Source organism: Carcharodon carcharias, chromosome 2, assembly GCF_017639515.1.
Source record: "Carcharodon carcharias isolate sCarCar2 chromosome 2, sCarCar2.pri, whole genome shotgun sequence".
Lineage (NCBI taxonomy): Eukaryota > Metazoa > Chordata > Chondrichthyes > Lamniformes > Lamnidae > Carcharodon > Carcharodon carcharias.
Window position 1 is genome coordinate 104,801,766 of NC_054468.1, and position 18,346 is coordinate 104,820,111.

Here is an 18,346-nt window from a genome sequence, read left to right on the forward strand (position 1 = left end):
AAAAGGAACAATCATATGGCAGTGTACTCAAAGCAATCATTACAACCAAAATGCACTACTGAAAGATATTACTGGATCATTCTTCAATCAACCAGTCCTGATGTAGAAAAATGGAAAAGATACACTGACTGTTGTACACTCCCACAAATGAATGGAGTCCACACTCTGTTCTTCAAATTGTTTTTATCCCTTCTCTCCCAGAAATTGAAAGCATCAATAAATGCTGCTTCTTAGCTAAATAAAAACACGTACTTCAACCATACAGGTGGCAGGACGGATGATAATGAATTCAATATAATTACAAAAATCTAGCAAGTCAGGAAAAATGGACAGGAAAGGTGGTGCTGGAGCAGCTCCACATGTCAGACATCTAGGAGATTAGAGAGGTTCAAGATGGAATATGTTACAAATGCAGGACTTTACAAGATGGTTATGTTGTAAAATATCTCCTTTGAGTCAAGGTGAAATAGAATGTCCTCGATAGGGGTATGGTGGTCATACTAAACCTCTGCCTGGAGAAAGGCCCATGTGATCTGGTTGTCATGGAGAAAGAAACCCAAACTGAAATCTTTTGAAAGTCAAGTGACAGTTTTCGCACCTTGAGACAGAAAAGATACAGGTGCTTTTTTAAGACAGATACACACATAGAAAGAGAAAAAAAAAGAGAGAAAATGCAACCACAGCTGTGAATAGCAGGAAAAGACTGCTTGGTTGCTAACACAAATACGTAGTCAGCGAGAGCTGGTTCTCTCTTCAAAAAAAAAGCTTTTGGAGATTTAAGGGATAAGCACTGAGGTGGGCCTTATTGGTGGAAGTCAGATCTGAGGGACTCAGGCTGAGTGGACTGACTTTCAAAGGACACTGGAAGTTGCAACCTGGCACAGCAGGAAAAGTGAGCCTACTGGGAAGCTAGGAATACTTGAGACTCATTGCTTGTAATTTTATATATGTGCCATAAGTGCTGTATACAGTTAAAGGAGTTGTAAAACATTTTTATTGTGTTAGTTAATTAATGTGAAAGTACTTTTTTTTTAGTTTGGTGTCTCAGTTAGCTGTTCAGTAATGTTTGATTTCTGTTGATTTTACTTGGTTTGCTACAGTCAAAGTCTTAAAACGTAAAACCTTGTCCTCTGGCTATTTCTGTTGGCCCTTAGGGAAATAAAGATTTTTTAAAAATGTATTCTTCCATGGGATTTAGGTGTTGCTGGCTGGTCAGCATTTATTGCCCATCCTAATTGTCCTTGAGAAGGTGGTGATGGTTCACCTACAATGCTGCTAGGAAGGGAGTTCCAGGATTTTAACCTAGCGACAGTAAGGAAGTTCACCTCTTTTTAAAAATTATCGCTCTCTACAGGGGTCATAATAAATGTTACTTACACTGATTAGAATATTACTTATACTGTTTGGAAATCTATACATCAGATAATAAACTATTCAGAGAAGGCAATATTGAAACAGTGCTTCAAACCAAATTATTACAATAGGTCAAGGATTACAAATTAAAACTAATGATAGCCAAATTTAGGGCTAATGTCAAGCAGCTCTTCACACAGACTGATCAATAAAAGGAATGGGTTTTTCAGGCAATTGGATGATAAGGAACTGTGGGGCTGTTTTGGATACATTGGTTAAATTGGACCAAATGAAAACTCAGACTGGGACTTTTTCCTCTCTCTTCCTTCCCCAACAAGTTTTACTCAACTTCTCTAGACATTCCAAATTTTTAAAAAAACTTGTGCTTTAGATAAAACCTACATATACTTTATATATATGAAAAACTTCAACCCTTGAATAAAACTGGAATTTTGTCTAACTACTTAAGCTTCATATACCAAAATAATAGAAAAATAACTTTATTATATTTTAAATGCTATAAATTTTGACAGGTTAAACTGTAAGCTTTCAAAGCTCATGAAAATTCCTGGTTAATCCACCCTTGTCATTTATTTTAATTATCTGGTGACTTATTGTCTAGGATTTAGTTTTAAAAAAACAGACAGCACTTCCTGGAAAACACAGTGAAACAATAGTGCTTTGAAGTAGGAGAGAATTCACAATTGAGCCAAAGACCAGGAAAGCTTGGAAGGGAAGTTATGACTGGAGTTAGGATTAAAACCAAACTCAGGACCATTCTGCATTTGTATGCAGAATGGAGGTGGATCAAGCATGGGGCTTGATACAGAAGTCGCCACGGAAAACTAGACACTTGCAAAAAAAAATGAAAGAGGTTTAAGGTATTGATAGGAATAGGAAGAGAATATACAGCCTTGGCAAGTTCAGCCTTAATAAAACTGTATTCTACCCTTTCACATCAATAATGGCAACTTTAGCTCATCAATTTTAAATTACACTTTGTGGTTTTTCAAAATATAGGTTTTGTTACATTACAAAATATTTAATTTGGCACCTTCAAAATTATTTGCGCATGGGAACTTTAAGCATGTTCTGAAAAGCCAAGCAAATAGTTGTACTGTGATTCCTCCACTAGAGGGTGCTGCAACTCCATTTAAAAGAAGCCCTTCATAATCCGATAAGATTCACACTCTTGGTACTGAATCTTGGAAACCTTGAAGTTTTTTTATTCCTGAATATTAATGAACATTGCAAATTTTTAGGAGTATCCTGCATGCTTACATATTTGATTCAGACCAGGCTCTCGATAAACATACAGTTCATATGCATTCCAGGCCCCTTCAACTCTTTTTCCAGTGCACTGATGACTTATCAGTTCCATTTCCTGCTTTCGCCCAAAACTGGAAAACTTCATCAACTTTGTTTCCAATTTCCACCCTTCTCTCGCCTTCACAAGGTCCACATCTCTGACACTTCCCTTTGCTTCCTCAACTTCTGTGCCACCATTTCTTGGAATAGGCTGTTTACTAATATCCATTATAAGCCCATTGACTCCCACAGTTACATTGACTACACTTTCTCACGCTGTCTATTAAGGACTCCATTCCATTCTCCCAGTTTCTCAGTCTCCGGTACATGTTCTGATGATGCAACCTTCCTCAACACCACTACTGATATGTTTTCCTTTTTCCTTAATGGAGATTCCACCTCCCCACTGCCTCGACACTGTGAGCAACAGGACCCTCAACTGTGTCTGACCCATTTCTTGCACTTCTGGGGAGAAACGAAAGGAGTGAGAACAGAATGGCAATAGGGTTCCCCTCGTCTTCATTTTCCATCTCACCAGCCTCCATGCTCAAAGGATCATTCTCTGCCATTTCTGCCCTCCAGCACAATGTCACCGCCAAACACATCATCCCACCCCCACCTGACACCATTCTGAAGGGACCGTTTCCTCTCTAAGATGCTGGTCCACTGCTAAATCTCCCCCCACATCCACTTCCCACAGCACCTACCTATGCAATTGCAGATGTAACACCTCTCCTTTTACCTCCTCACCTTCCAAGCCCCGAAACACTCCTTCCAGTTGAAGCAGCCATTTACTTGTTCTTCTTTCAATTCGCTGTTCACAATGTGAACCCCTCCACATTAGGGAGGCCAAATGCAGATTAGAGTTCTGCTTTGCGGAACACCTACACTCACTTCGCAAGAATGATCCCATGCTTCTGGTCAATTGCCATTTTAATTAACCACCTTGCTCTCACAATCACATTTCTGTCTTCGGCCTGCTGCAGTGTTCCAATGCAGCTCAATGCAAACTCAAGGAACAGCACCTCATCTTCAGATTAGGCACATTACAGCCTTCGCAACTCAACATTGAATTCAACAATTTCAGACCATGAACTCTGTCCCACGTTTTGAGTCCTTTTTTTGGCATGTGCCGGTCTTAATCTTGTTTTTCATGTTTTTACTTTTGGATAGAGATGTTCATTCTTCTACCATTCACACTCACTCTGGACAAATGCTCTGCTTCTTTATTATAATCATTACCACCCCCTTTGCCTTTTGTTCCATGACATTTTTCATCTCTCCTACCCTGAACGCTATCCCAGACCTTCCTCCCTTCTGTTCTTCCTCACCCTTCCCACTTATAACAACATAGAATACATCACATTTCCACCTTCTTTCAGTTCTGAAGAACAGCAATATTTACGTCGAAACATTGACTCTGTTTCTCTCTCCATAGATGCTGCCAGACCCCAGTATTTCCAACATTTTCTGTTTTTATTTCAAATTTCCAGCATCCGCAGTATTTTGCTTCCACATTTCATACTCACTTGGATAAAACATCTCTAAGAGCATGATCAGAAAAGATTGGCGCCCTGCAAAGCTTCAGGTTTTTTACGTATTAAATGAAGAACAAACCATTTAATGTGGTACAATATTATTGTGTAATTGGTTAAACTCTCATATTTTGACTAGATTATTAAAATATAGACCTGTGCTTCACTAAGTGTGCCATGTCCAAATATTATCTGAAAAATATTGTGCGTTTAGTAACTATGAATGAAGACGTTTTTTTGTTGGCCCATGATCAACAAACAGAGGTAACAATGCAAAACAATTTGATATGTTTCAAAGTTTCATCCTGGTAAAACTGGTTCGTCACAGGTCATCTATTTCAATCAGCAAGTCTGACAGCATCTGTGGAGAGGAACACAGTTAACGTTTCGAGTCTTTATGGGTTCTGTTGAAGAGTCATACAGACTCGAAACGTTAACTGTGCTCCTCTCCACAGATGCTGTCAGACCTGCTGAGTTTTTCCAGGTATTTTTGTTTTGGATTTCAGCATCCGCAGTTTTTTGCTTTCATCTATTTCAATCATTCTGCCAAAACATGTTCTAGCTGAATGGAAAACTAAATGTGCCTACCCACAACAAAAGATCAACGCCAAATCTGACTACAAGTATGTATCTCTGGTCAATCATTTCACATCTCAGGAAAGCCATACTGGGAGGGATAGTGTTATAATATCTCAATCACAATAGTCTACTAACTAATTGAACAGTAAAGTTGGGTTTGCAAGAATTTATCTAATTCGCTAAATATCTCAATCTTGTTCCGAGATGGAAAAACGTTATATTCAGCGCAAAGTTTCAGCAATAGTTCTTAATATTTCCAAACCCCCGGACCAAATCTAGTAAGTAGCACTGTATGCATGACTCCCTCTGAAACACATCAGCAAGTCATGATAAATAGGTGCATATCATCACAATGCAATAAACATTATGTTAATGAAAGCAAGCTCAGCCAAATTAAATTTCTCCCCTCCATCACTGATCCTAATAAATACTATCAAAAGTGACATTATCTTTTTTGAAGAAACCACCCTCAACAGGCAGTGACTTTGCTTGTCTGAATAACAACTCCATAATGAGGATATCCAGACAGAACTGAGTAGGTCAACATAGCACGTTCAGTCCTAAAATGTTCCAGTTCAATGATTATAAGGATTGACCAAAACATTACTTATTTACTTTTACAAGGTTTGCAAACTCTTCTGAATAACTAATATTGCAGATCTTCAGCTTTTTAATCACATCTGATCTGTGGTAGGATGAACAAGCAGCAAAAGGTTGCTTGAAAAGTTGATGAAACATTGGAAATTCCCATGAAAGCTCCATCTTAATATTTTAATCTTGTTCATTGGGTTGCTGAAAAAATCCAATCCTTGCTCCTGCACTCAGTGTGATCCATGCTGAATAGTGAGTCCTTGAGGACTGTCTACACCATTCCAGGAAAGTCAACATAGTAGGTGCCAAAACATTGCAGTTACTTGTAGGGTTTGCTCCCAGAGAAGACAATAAATCTAGCAATTTGTGGATGAGCACCAGCAGAAAGATAAATGACCATGGAAGATGCATAACTGTTGTAAAAATCACCTGGTTCATTAATGCCGCTCAGGGATGGGAACATGCCACCCACACAAAGTCTGGTCTACATTTGACTCTCATCCCAAACATGATGCTTGACTCTTAATGCCAACTGAGCAACCTTGGATGAGCAATAAAGGTTGCCCTGCACCACAAAAACGGTCAGAAATGGAGAAGTTAGACTTTTGAAAAGTGTTGCTTTCTATGATTGAGGCGCTTAAATGGAGCTTTATTGGCTTTTATTTCAATCTATGTATGGCCCAGGTTTGCTTTTCATACACACTTTTTAAAATTCATTTATGGGATGTGGGCGCCACTGGCTAGGCCAACATTTATTACCCATCCCGAATTGCCCTCGAGGTGGGTGGTGAGCTGCCTTCCTGAACCACTGCAGTCCAAGTGTTATCATATCACCCAACAGTGCTCCTTCGATAAATATGAGGGTATGGGGAATCTGAGATGTCCAATATATCACTGAGCAATTCTTTTGACCTTTCTATAATCCTGTATTGGCACACAATTTATATTTGCACTACAGAAGATGGTGGAGACAAATGGGATTGTGTCAGTTATCAAACCACTCAACTCAAGAGGGTCCATCTAATGGGTTGGAAACCGATAAAAATAACTGAACCAAGGACCAGTAAGTTGAAGTGTAAGGCAGCCCTGCAACTTAAGTTACAAGTATTTTCATTTCTTGTAGGCTGCTTCAACTTCTGGGAAGCAGTTACTGATAGCCATCATGCACATTGAGCCATTTAAACAGAGTAGTTATTGTTAAGTATTGTTATTTCAGAAGTTTCCCCAAATGTTACTTTCACCTTATTAATTTATTAAGAAATACAACATCTGCCCTGTAACCAAGTTACAATTTTTAAAAAATAGTTGTCAAGATGAAATAAATCCAATAAACATCCTGCATGCCAAACCTACTGAATCGTGAATAGTTTTATGCATTGCAAAATTCTGGCCCACAAGTACTTGTTTTTTAAATGGCAAAACAGACCTGGGTTTTCATAATTGTAAAGTAGCAGTTCTGTGGTAATGAAAGTTAACATTCGGCACCCACAGACTAAAGTCAAAAAAACATATTGATGAAAATAACAGAAATAAATAATTGAAATCATTTAGGCTCCAGCTGCGATGAGCTAAAGACACATGAAGAAACTCTTTCATTATTTATCACATTTATGTCGAAGTCTGCATAACTTATTATGCTGATTTAATTCAATCAGTATTCGGAACTGAGACTTCAAAATGTAATGAATATTTTATTTACAACACAATTTGAGCAAGACAAGGATACCATACCATTATATTTCCAAATTATGTACTCAATATGCTGGACTAGTGAGGTCATGGGTTCAAAACCCAATATGTATTGAAAGCAATAAATCTAGCAATTTGTGGACGAGCACCAGCAGAAAGAAAAATGACCATGGAAGATGCATAATTGTTGTAAAAATCACCTGGTTCATTAATGCCGCTCAGGGATGGGAACATGCCACCCACACAAAGTCTGGTCTACATTTGACTCTCATCCCAAACATGATGCTTGACTCTTAATGCCAACTGAGCAATCTTGGATAAGCAATAAAGGTTGCCCTGCACCACAAAAACGGTCAGAAATGGAGAAGTTAGACTTTTGAAAAGCGTTGTTTTCTATGATTGAGAAGCTTAAATGGAGCTTTATTGGCTTTTATTTCAATCTACGTATGGCCCAGGTTTGCTTTTCATAGACACTGATAGAGGAAACAGCAAGTTCTATTCCACAGTACTTAAATCTCACTCTCATGAACACAAATTACAAACAAAGGCTTTTTCTCCCAAGCAACTAAGCTTCCATATAAACACCATCTTCCCTCACTAAGCACTCGTTATTGACAGATGTTCACTTAATGTCAGGTTAACAGTACTTTTTATTCATTCATGGGATGTGAGCGTCGCTGGCGAGACCAGCATTTATTGCCCATCCCTAATTTCCCTTGAGAAGGTGATGAGCCACCTTCTTGAACTGCTGCAGTCCCTGTGGTGTACGTGCAACCATGGTGCTGTAAGGAACGGAGCTCCAGGATTTTGACCCAGTGACAGTGAAGGAACGGCGATATATTTCCAAGTCAGGATAGTGAGTGGCTTAGAGGGAAACTTTTAGGTGGTGGTGTTCCCATCTGTCTAATGCCCTTGTCCTTCTAGGTGGCAGGGGTTGTGTGTTTGGAAGGTGCTGTCAAAGTAAACTTGGTGAGCTCCTGCAGTGCATCTTGTAAATGGTACACACTGATGCCACCGCACATCATTGGTGGAGGCAGTGAATGTTTGTGGATGAGGTGTCAATCAAGCAGACTTTGTCCTAGCAGGAAAGACAGTGGAACAGCAATGGCAGGAGTTTCTGGGAGTAATTTGGGAGACACAGCAAAAATTCATCCCTAGGAAGAAGAAGCATACTAAAGGGAGGACGAGGCAACCAAGGCTGACAAGGGATGTCAGGGATAGCATAAAAGCTAAAGAGAAAGCATACAATGCAGCGAAGAGCAGTAGGACACCAGGGGATTGGGAAGCCTACAAAGACCAACAGAGGACAACTAAAAAAGAAATAAGGAGGGAAAAGATTAAATATCAGGGTAAACTAGCCAGAAAAAAAAGATTGCAAGAGGTTTTTTAGATATATAAAGGGTAAGAGAGAGGCAAAAGTAGACATTGGGCCGCTGGAGAAGGAGTAGTGGGGAACAAAGAAATGGCGGAGGAACTGAATAGGTACTTTGCATCAGTCTTCACGGTGGAAGATACGAGTAAAATCCCCAAAGTTCAAGAGAGTCGGGGGACAGAGCTGAGTATCATGGCCATTACCAAGGAGAAGGTGCTAGGAAAACTGAAAGGTCTGAAGGTGGATAAATCACCTGGGCCAGATGGATTACACCCCCGAGTTCTGAAGGAGATAGCTGAAGAGATAGTGGAGGTGTTAGTGGTGATCTTTCAGGAATCACTGGAGTCGGGGAGGGTCCCAGAGAACTGGAAAATCGCTAATGTAACTCCCCTGTTTAAGAAGGGAGTGAGGCAAAAGATGGGAAATTACAGGCCGATTAGCCTGACATCAGTTGTTGGTAAGATTTTAGAGTCCATTATTAAAGATGATATTTCAGAATACTTGGAAGTGCATGATAAAATCGGGCAAAGTCAGCATTGTTTCATCAAGGGGAGGTCATGCCTTACAAATCTGTTAGAATTCTTTCAGGAAGTAACCAGTAGGTTAGACAAAGGAGAGCCAATGGATGTTATCTACTTGAACTTCCAGAAGGCCTTTAACAAGGTGACACACAGGAGGCTGCTCAGTAAGATAAGATCCCACGGTGTTAGAGGCAAGATACCAGCATGGATAGAAGATTGGCTGTCTGGCAGGAGACAGAGAGTGGGGATAAGGGGATCCTTCTCAGGATGGCGGCTGGTGACTAGTGGAGTTCCGCAGGGGTCAGTGTTGGGACCACAACTTTTCACTTTATACATTAATGATCTAGATGAAGGAACTGAAGGCACTCTGGCTAAGTTTGCAGATGATACAAAAATAGGTGGAGGGACAGGTAGTATTGAGGAGGCGGGGAGGCTGCAGAAGGATTTAGACAGGTTAGGAGAATGGGCAAAGAAGTGGCAGATGGAATACAACGTAGGGAAGTGTGAGGTCATGCACTTTGGTAGGAAGAATAGAGGCATAGACTATTTTCTAAATGGGAAGAGAATTCAGAAATCTGGAGTACAAAGGGACTTGGGAGTCCTAGTCCAGGATTCTCTTAAGGTTAACTTGCAGGTTGAGTCGGTAGTTAGGAAGGCAAATGCAATGTTGCCATTTATTTTGAGAGGACTAGAATATAAAAGCAGGGATGTGCTGCTGAGGCTTTATAAGGCTCTGGTCAGACCACATTTAGAAGATTGTGCGCAATTTTGGGCCCCATACCTCAGGAAGGATGTGCTGGCCCTGGAGACGGTCCAGAGGAGGTTCACGAGAACAATCCCAGGAATGAAAGGCTTAACATATAAGGAATGTTTGAGGACTCTGGGTCAATACTTGATGGAGTTTAGAAGGATGAGGGGGGATCTGATTGAAACTTACAGAATACTGAAAGGCCCGGACAGAGTGGACGTGGGGAAGATGTTTCCATTAGTAGGAGAAATTAGGACCCGAGGGCACAGCCTCAGAGTGAAGGGGAGACCTTTTAGAACAGACATGAGGAGAAACTTCTTGAGCCAGAAAGTAGTGAATCTATGGAATTCATTGCCACAGAGGGCTGTGGAGGCCTGGTCATTGAGTGTATTTAAGACGGAGATAGATAGGTTCTCGATTGGTAAGGGGATCAAAGGTTACGGGGAGAAGGCGAGAGAATGGGGTTGAGAAACTTATCAGCCATGATTGAATGGCGGAGCAGACTCGATGGGCCGAATGGCCTAATTTCTGCCCCTATGTCTTATGGATGGCGTCAAGCTTCTTGAGTGTTGTGGGAGCCGCACTCATCCAGGCAGGTGGAGAGTATTCCAACACATTCCTGACTTGTGCCTTGTAGATGGTGGACAGGCTTTGGGAAATCAGGAGGTGAGTTACTCACTGAAGGACTCCTAGTTTCTGACTTGCTCTTGTAGCCACAGTATTTATATGGCTAGTCCAGTTCAGTTTCTGGTCAATGGTAACCCCCCAGGATGTTGATCGTGGGGGGACTCAGTGATAGTAATGCCACTGAATGTCATGGGCCGATGGTTAGATTCTCTCTGTTGGAGACAGTCATTGCCTGGCACTTGTGTGGCGCAAATGTTACTTGCCAGTTGTCAGCTGAAGCCTGGACATTGTCCAGGTCTTGCTGCATTTGGACATGGACTGCTTCAGTATCTGAGGAGTCACTAATGGTGCTGAACAATGTGCAATCATCACTGAACATCCCCAATTCTGACCTTACGTTAGAAGGAAGGTCATTGATGAAGCAGCTGAAGATGGTTGGGCCTAGGACACTACCCTGAGGAACTCTTGCAGTGATGTCCTGGAGCTGAGATGACTGACCTCCACCAAGCACAACCATCTTGCTTTGTGCCAAGAATGACTCCAACCAGCAGAGAATTTTCTCCCTGATTCCCATTGACTCCAGTTTTGCTAGGGCTCCTTGATGCCACACTCAGTCAAATGCTGCCTTGATGTCAAGGGCAGGCACTCTCACTTCAGCTCTGGAGTTCAGCTCTTTCGTCCATGTTTGAACCAAGGCTGTAATGAGGTCGGGGCTGAGTGATCCTGGCGGAACCCAAACTGATCATCAGTGAGCAGGTTATTGCTAAGCAAGTGCCACTTGATAGCACTGTTGATGGCCCCTTCTATAATTTTACCAATAACTGAGATAGGCTGATGGGGTGGTAACTAGCCGGGTTGGATTTGTCCTGCTTTTTTGTGGACAGGACATATCTGGGCAATTTTCCACATTGTCGGGTAGTTGCCAGTGTTGTAACTGTACTGGAACAGCTTGGCTAGGGGGCACAGCAAGCTTTAGAGCACAAGTCTTTCATACTATTGCAGAATCTTGTCAGGGTCCATAGCTTTTGCAGTATCTACTGCCTTCAGCCATTTCTTGATATCACGTGGAGTGAATCAAATTGGCTGAAGATTGGCATCTGTGATGCTGGGGACCTCCAGAGGAGGCCGAGGTGTATCATCCACTAAGCACTTCTGGCTAAAAATTGTTGCAAATACTTCAGCGTTGTCTTTTGCACTAATGTGCTGGGCTCCCCCGTCATTGAGGATGGGGATATTTGTGGAGCCTCCTCCTCCAGTGAGTTGTTAATTGTCCACCTCCATTCATGAATGGGTTTGGCGGGATTGCAGAGCTTGGGTCTGATCTGTTGGTTGTGGGATTGCATCACTCTATTTTTTGCATGCTGCTTATGCTGCTTGGCACGCAAGTGGTCCAGTGTTGTATTTTGGTTAAATTTGAATAAATCGATAATTGTTACTATCCTACTTAGTGCTTTCCCTTACAACTTAAATCCTAATTCCTACTCTCCTTTCCCTACCCCAATTCCAACGCACATCTTCGTGAATTCCTGATGAGGACAACCTTATTGCTCGTTCATTCAACTTGTTTTTGCAAATTGCCTGGCTATAGCAATGCAGCTCAGTATATAAATTTTTAGGTGTGTTACAAACAATTATTTTACTGGTACAAGTTATTTATAAAGGATAGTCTGGAAATGTTATGTTGATGTTTAAACATTTGGAAAACTGAAGCTATTGTTTTCAGTCCCCACTCCAAACTCTGTTACTTAGCTACTGACTCGATCCCTTTCTCTAGCAACAGTCCGAAATTAAACTAGTCTGTTCACAACCTTGACACCACATTTGATCCCATGATGAGCTTCCAACCTCATTTGCGTGTCATTACTAAGACTACCTATTTTCACCTCCGTATCATCTGACTTTACCCCCAAGTCAGCTCATCTGCTGCTGAAACCCTCATTCATGCCTAATTACCTTTAGACTCGACTCTTCCAATGCACTCCTGGCTGGTGCACCATATTCCACTCTCCATAAACTTGAGGTCATCCAAACCTCTGCTGCTTGTATCTTGGAGCAAGTCCAATTCCTCTGTCATTGCTGTATTCGCTGACCTACATTGGCTCCCGAGCAAGCAACTTGATTTTAAAATTCACATCCATTTTCAAGTCCCTCCATGGCCTCACTCTGCTCTATTTCTGTAGCCTCCACCAGCCTCTCAACCTTCCGAGATACCTGCACTGCTTCAATCCTGGTCTCCTGTGCATGCCGAATTTTAATTGCTCCACTATTGGTGGCTGTGCCTTCAGTTGCATAAGCCCAGCTCTGGAATGCCTTCCCTACATCTCTCCACCTCTCATTTTGCTTTCCCCCTTTAAGACACTACATCTTTGTCCAAGCTTTTGGTCAGCTGACCTAATTCTCCTGATGTGGATTTGAGTCATACTTTGTTTTATAATGCTCCTGTGAAGTGCCTTATGATGTTTCATTATTTTCAAGACGCTATATAAAAGGTGTGGGACTTCACTCTGTATGTTGAGTGCTGTGTTTCTTGCACTAGAAAGTGATTACACTTCAAAAAATCCGCTGCTGGTTGCCCTGCCCTCAGGTTGCAAAAGGTGCGATATAAATGGAAGTCTTCTTTATTCATAGTTGAGACCTCATTAAATTGAAACTTAATCAGTTTTTTTTGTATTGAACAACTTTTAAGTGAAGGTGGTTAATTCACTTTATGGAGTTAAATGATCAATGTCCTGATGCTAGATCTCTCACTGTGACATAATAAGTAAAGGATATGGCAAAATGAGTTATCAGTGCCTAACAGGATTTGTTAGATTTCATGGTTGGATAAAACAGTTTACTTCCAAAACTTGTAACCGCTTTTTACCTTGTAAAGTGAGTATTTAATAGCTGAAGAAAAATAACTAAAGCTGCATTGCAGTATTGTATTAGTGGAAAAGCATTTTTCCACACAATCAATACATCAAAAATTCTAATCTCAGTTAGAAGTAAGTGCAATCAGTTTGTCACAATCTATTTGAACAGTGGCCTTTATTTAAACACTTACAGGAGAGTTTTCAAGTTAATGCCTGTCTGGCTGATGTGCTATTGAAACACATCAAAAACACAATGACAGAAAAGGTTTGGCAGCCTAATTGTCTATGACTACATCATCCTTTATTATATTTAATGCTTTGAAAACAGAAACAGTAGCCTGTATCGTGCAAAAGAGGTAGGCATAAAATACAGCAAATCTGATTTTTTTTTTCAGTAATTATCAAACACTCGCACTAACCTGGTGAAACACTTCATTGATAAAATTCACATTCGCTTGAGAGGAAAGTAGCACTCTCTGAACCATCTCATAGACTGGCTGATGCTCTTCTTCAATGCTGCAGAGGCTGGAGGTACTGAGTCTTCTTTCAGATAAAGTACTGCTGTTGGAGTGAGATCGATCCTGTTCTGAGGACCCATTTGTTTCCAATTCAATGGCTTTCTCCTGAGCTGATGGGTTTGCAGTTGCTGAGTGCTTAACCAACAAGAAAATCAAAAAAAAGTTTAATGTAAGAAGTACATTTTTTCCCCTATTCTCCTCAAATGGGAAGTCAGAACTTTCTATCAATTGATATTGCCCCACACAATGTCAGTGTAGCAAATTCATATGAAGTATTCTCAAATGGAACAGAAAGGTCACATTACAGTATATTTTCGCTCCTTCAGACAGAAGAAAACTAATGAAACTCATTCTCAAAGGAAGGATCAAACATGAATGCAATTTCAGATTGGACTGTGAACTTGATTCTCCTGCTTGCAAGTTTAACAATCAGAAATACATTTTAATCATTTGCTAAGAATCCAACAACAACCAACTGTGAATTTTAGGATTCAACTAATTTGTATAATTCTCAACTTAAAGTACTGATATAACTAAAATTCTCACCCCGCTCTGAAGCCATTTACTGCCAGAGATACTTGGTAGTGGGTAGCCCTTAAGTTCAGGAGCAAATCTAATTTTGCAAACATGAGTGCTCCTAATAAATAAAATGCACTTCTTTACTTAGCTGATGTCATAATGATATTAGTGAACTTCTGCCAACTTAAAGGTTTGGCACTGACTATTTCCTAAGCAGATGATAAAATGTTTGTAAAATGCTTACCAACAAGTCATACATTCTACCAGATCTGGCTGAATTATGGAATTAATTCCCAAATAATTTATAGTACAAAAATAAGCCATTTTAAAAATTACATTGAAAAATAGATTTAAGAAAAAGAAAACATTACATTTGCATCAAAGTAACAGCCCCATCAAGCGCTCAAATTATGTAACAAAATTCAAATGCCAAAACTTTTATTTGCTTTGTTGTTCATTTCAATTAGTTGGAATAGGTCTCATATTTGGGAAAGTCTCACATTTTGGAAGGAGGAAGGCCCGAGTCAGGGAAAGCCCAACCTTTCCTTATGGAACTTGGAGAAGCAATTCTGCTCCTTCTGGTCACACAAGTAAAAGTAAACTTACCTGTTTGGCTTTATTCATCTCCAATTCCTCTTTGATTGGTGGCTCAGGCCGTCAGCTAAAAATGCTCATATTTAAAGGCCTCTGTCAACGTCAGGCAGGCATCCATGCCACTTTATCAGAAAATCAGATTAAAATACTTGACAGTAGGAATGGATCAGAACGTAGGCAGGGTAAGTCCCCAGGCAATTTTAACTGCCCGTCAACCTGGTTGTCGTCAGAAACAACATCACACCTTTGGTCTTCACTCACCACATACATTGCTATGGGCAATCAAGTAGTGGAAGTATAAAACTGATGAATTGGGTGTTAGAAATATAGTAATCTGTAAGACCTAAGTTATCAAAATATTTAAACATACCTGGATAATTTTAGGTAGCATTTCTCCACCATTCTTAGTGTTTTGGCTTGTGGCAGTGCATTTCTTTTCCAGAAAGAAGGTCACAAGCCAGTTAATAAATGCCACCCGAGCTGCCAAGTACTGGTCCCTTGTACTGTACATGCTTTCATTGTTTCGTGTTATATTAACATATAGTGGCTTTGGTCTCATCTGAGGAATTTCTGTTAAGAATAAATAAAAAGTATCATATTTCTGAACCTTCCACCTTTATCAAGTTTTAACTGATAAAAATAAAACAAAGCATTTTTTCTTAGTTTCAATAACACATCTTGTCCTCTAGCTGTTGAGACAATTCACTACCTGAACCATACAATATTTGTTTCAAAAATCAGTTTTCTAAAAAGTGAATTAGTTTGACTCTACTTGTAACAAAAGTTTAACCTATGTTGAACTTCAACAATCAAATCAGCCACCACATAAATCTTGAAAATTGAATTAACTGTGTTGCGAATAATAAAAAATATTTAAAAAAATTTCAAATTATATCAGTATAAGTACACCATTAGTACATCTATTTACTGAAATAGATCCTGATGGGAGTTTGTTTTATTTAATTTACGTGATATCCTTGATGGCATGGGAGTGGAGTAAGCTCCATGCATATCTGAAACCAGAAACTACTACTTAACTATTAAGGAAAAAAAATGAAGTATGCATGCTCACTTGTCATAAACCCTCCTTTCTCAAGTTATATTTTCATGTATTAACCCAGCTATGCAAGTTTTTTTTTTTTTAAACAACAATGAAACCTCTTTCTAGATTATTGAGACAGTAAAGGGGTCTTTATGGAACGCTGGGAGCTCAAATTTTCCTAAAATAACATGGATGAAAGGCTTACGTTTAAAAAAAACATTTCATTTTATTTTTGCTTCTTATGCATGCCACCCTATGTTATATATGACCTCCAAGAAATACAGAACACAGTGACATGTTCTTTTCAAACTCTCAATGTCATTCTACAGTCAAAATTCATCATTCTCCAATTCTCCACTACTTTCCATCTCTCTGGAGGAAAGCAGTTCACCTCCAATCCCTAACTTTCTAGACAGCCACAGCGGAGATCAGAAACATCTCTCAGCTTTCTAGGCACTGTTTGAAGTTAATTTAAAAAAGATCGAAATGGCATCAATGACAGCAGAAATTTCAGTTTCTGAATGTCACTTAAATATTTTTATGATAATTCTGCCATCTCACAATACTGTACATATTTTACTTACATAAAACATGGAATCAGTTTTCTGGACAATTTTATTTCAAGATTTGTTACAACTTTGGAGCTTACAAGTTTTCTTTCGTCTGACTTGATTTTTAAAAATTACTTTGTTCTTCCAAAATCAATCCTCTCATGTTTAGTATTCATAATAATTTTAAATTTTGCTCCAACAACGCCTTATATTTATGTTGCATCTCTAACATAGTAAAACTTCTCAAGGCACTCCAAAGGAGCGCTATCAAACAAAATTTGACTTTGAGGGGAAAAAAGGAGATATTAGGTAGGGCAGATATCAAAAGCTTGGTCAGAGAGAGATGGATTTTAGCAAAAGGAAAAAGAGGAAGAGGGATGCAATGAGAAAATTTCACAGGCCTGGCATTAGCAGTGAAGGCACATCCACCAATGGTACAGCAATTAAAATTCAGGATGCGCAAGAGGGCAGAATTGGAGGAGTGCTGATACCTCAGAGTTGAAGGAATGGAGATTACAGTGATAAGGTGGACAAGGCCATGAAGAGATTTGAAAATGAGGAAGAGACTTTTAAAACCAACCTGTTGCTTAACCATGAGTCAATGTAGGTCAGCAAGCACAATGGTGATGGGAGAACAGGACAGCTGCTGCAGTGTTTTAGATGACTCTAAGACCTATGGAGGATAGAACATGGGAAGCCGGGCAGGGAATGAGCAGAGGCAAGGAGGGGGTCAAGCGAGGTTAGGTGGTGTAACTAAAGATGTCTTACTGACAAGTGTGGATATGTGATCTGAAGCTTATCTCTGGTTCAAATATGCCACCAAGTTTGCTAACAATCTGTTTCAGCCTCAGGCTGTTGCTTGTGGGAGGGATGGAGTTAGTGGTAGAAAACAATCTGTTAAAACGTGATGCCCCTCCATTTTTGAAAATATGATTTTCAACTTTAAACTGACTGGAACTTTTGCAATTTGAACTGAGACAGAGCAAACTGCTTAAAAAAATGCAAGGCCACATCTCAAGGTGGAGAGAAGAAACCAACAACTCACCCACAGGGGAGTATGAAGAGAGACATTTCCTATAACCCAGACACCAATCAAAACTACCAACTGTCTCAGGAACAGACATTAAAAATGCAAAATACTGGATATTAAAACAATGGCTGCCACAGACAGACCCACCCAAAACCACTGTGGGTGAAGTGTTTCAATTCAAGACTGCCAGCCACTGGATAGAGATTGTAAGTGATACAGGTGATGCCCAGAAAGCCTTCAGCAGAGGAAACAAGCTGAGGGCTGCCCACTCTCTCCCTCTCTCTCTTTTGGAGTAAACGTGTCACCCAGTTCAAGAAGCCAACTCTACCAGAATACTACCAGCGAACCAAGATCGCGTAATAATTGCAACAGCTTTTACATCTGACTGCATCCAAGAAACCAGCCAGCCTAAATCGGCCGCAGTGTTTAACACCTACGCTTCAAGGATAATCAAAGGACACTTAACTGTATACTCTTTTACCATTTTTTTTACTGGACTCTAAAGCCCCTTAATTCTGATACCTCCCAAGTGCGCATGCCCTCATGATTGTATGAGGGCCAAATGCTTGGCGTCGCGTTTTTATTATTTTTCCTCAGGATTAGGAGTTAATAAATTTGCTCTTTGACTCAAGAAAACCTTGTTTATTGGTTCCTTATTGCTCACAGCGTAAATAGTGAAATGCATTTGGATTCGGAAAAGACATATCCTCATAAAAATGAAACTTAAACCTTTGTTGTGACCAACTGAGGAGGTTGAATACAGGGGAGCCAGTTCACCCCTTCTCACCTGGTCATAACCAACAGAAATAAACATGGCATTTTCAATACTAAACACAAGATTCAGCCCCAAAAGGCATGCATGACATAAATAGACTCAATAAGGAGATGGGGACGAAGTCCAGGAGTAATATTTGGCC

The 18,346-nt window shown here is 40.1% G+C and overlaps 1 protein-coding gene across 8 annotated transcripts in view; it reads right to left on the reverse strand.

The window, feature by feature from the left end:
• ralgapa2 (Ral GTPase activating protein catalytic subunit alpha 2) overlaps window positions 1–18,346 on the reverse strand; it is a 554,472-nt gene that overhangs the window by 392,943 nt on the left and 143,183 nt on the right. For all 8 annotated transcript variants that reach the window (XR_005942422.1, XR_005942420.1, XR_005942421.1 and 5 more), the window contains exons 9-10: window positions 15,177–15,376; window positions 13,595–13,828 (exon numbers count right to left, since the gene is read on the reverse strand). Coding sequence is in view for 5 of the 8 variants with exons in the window: in XM_041183014.1 (XP_041038948.1) it covers window positions 13,595–13,828; window positions 15,177–15,376 (434 nt within the window). In the remaining 3 variants the exon portion in view is untranslated. The remainder of the gene's footprint in view (window positions 1–13,594; window positions 13,829–15,176; window positions 15,377–18,346) is intronic.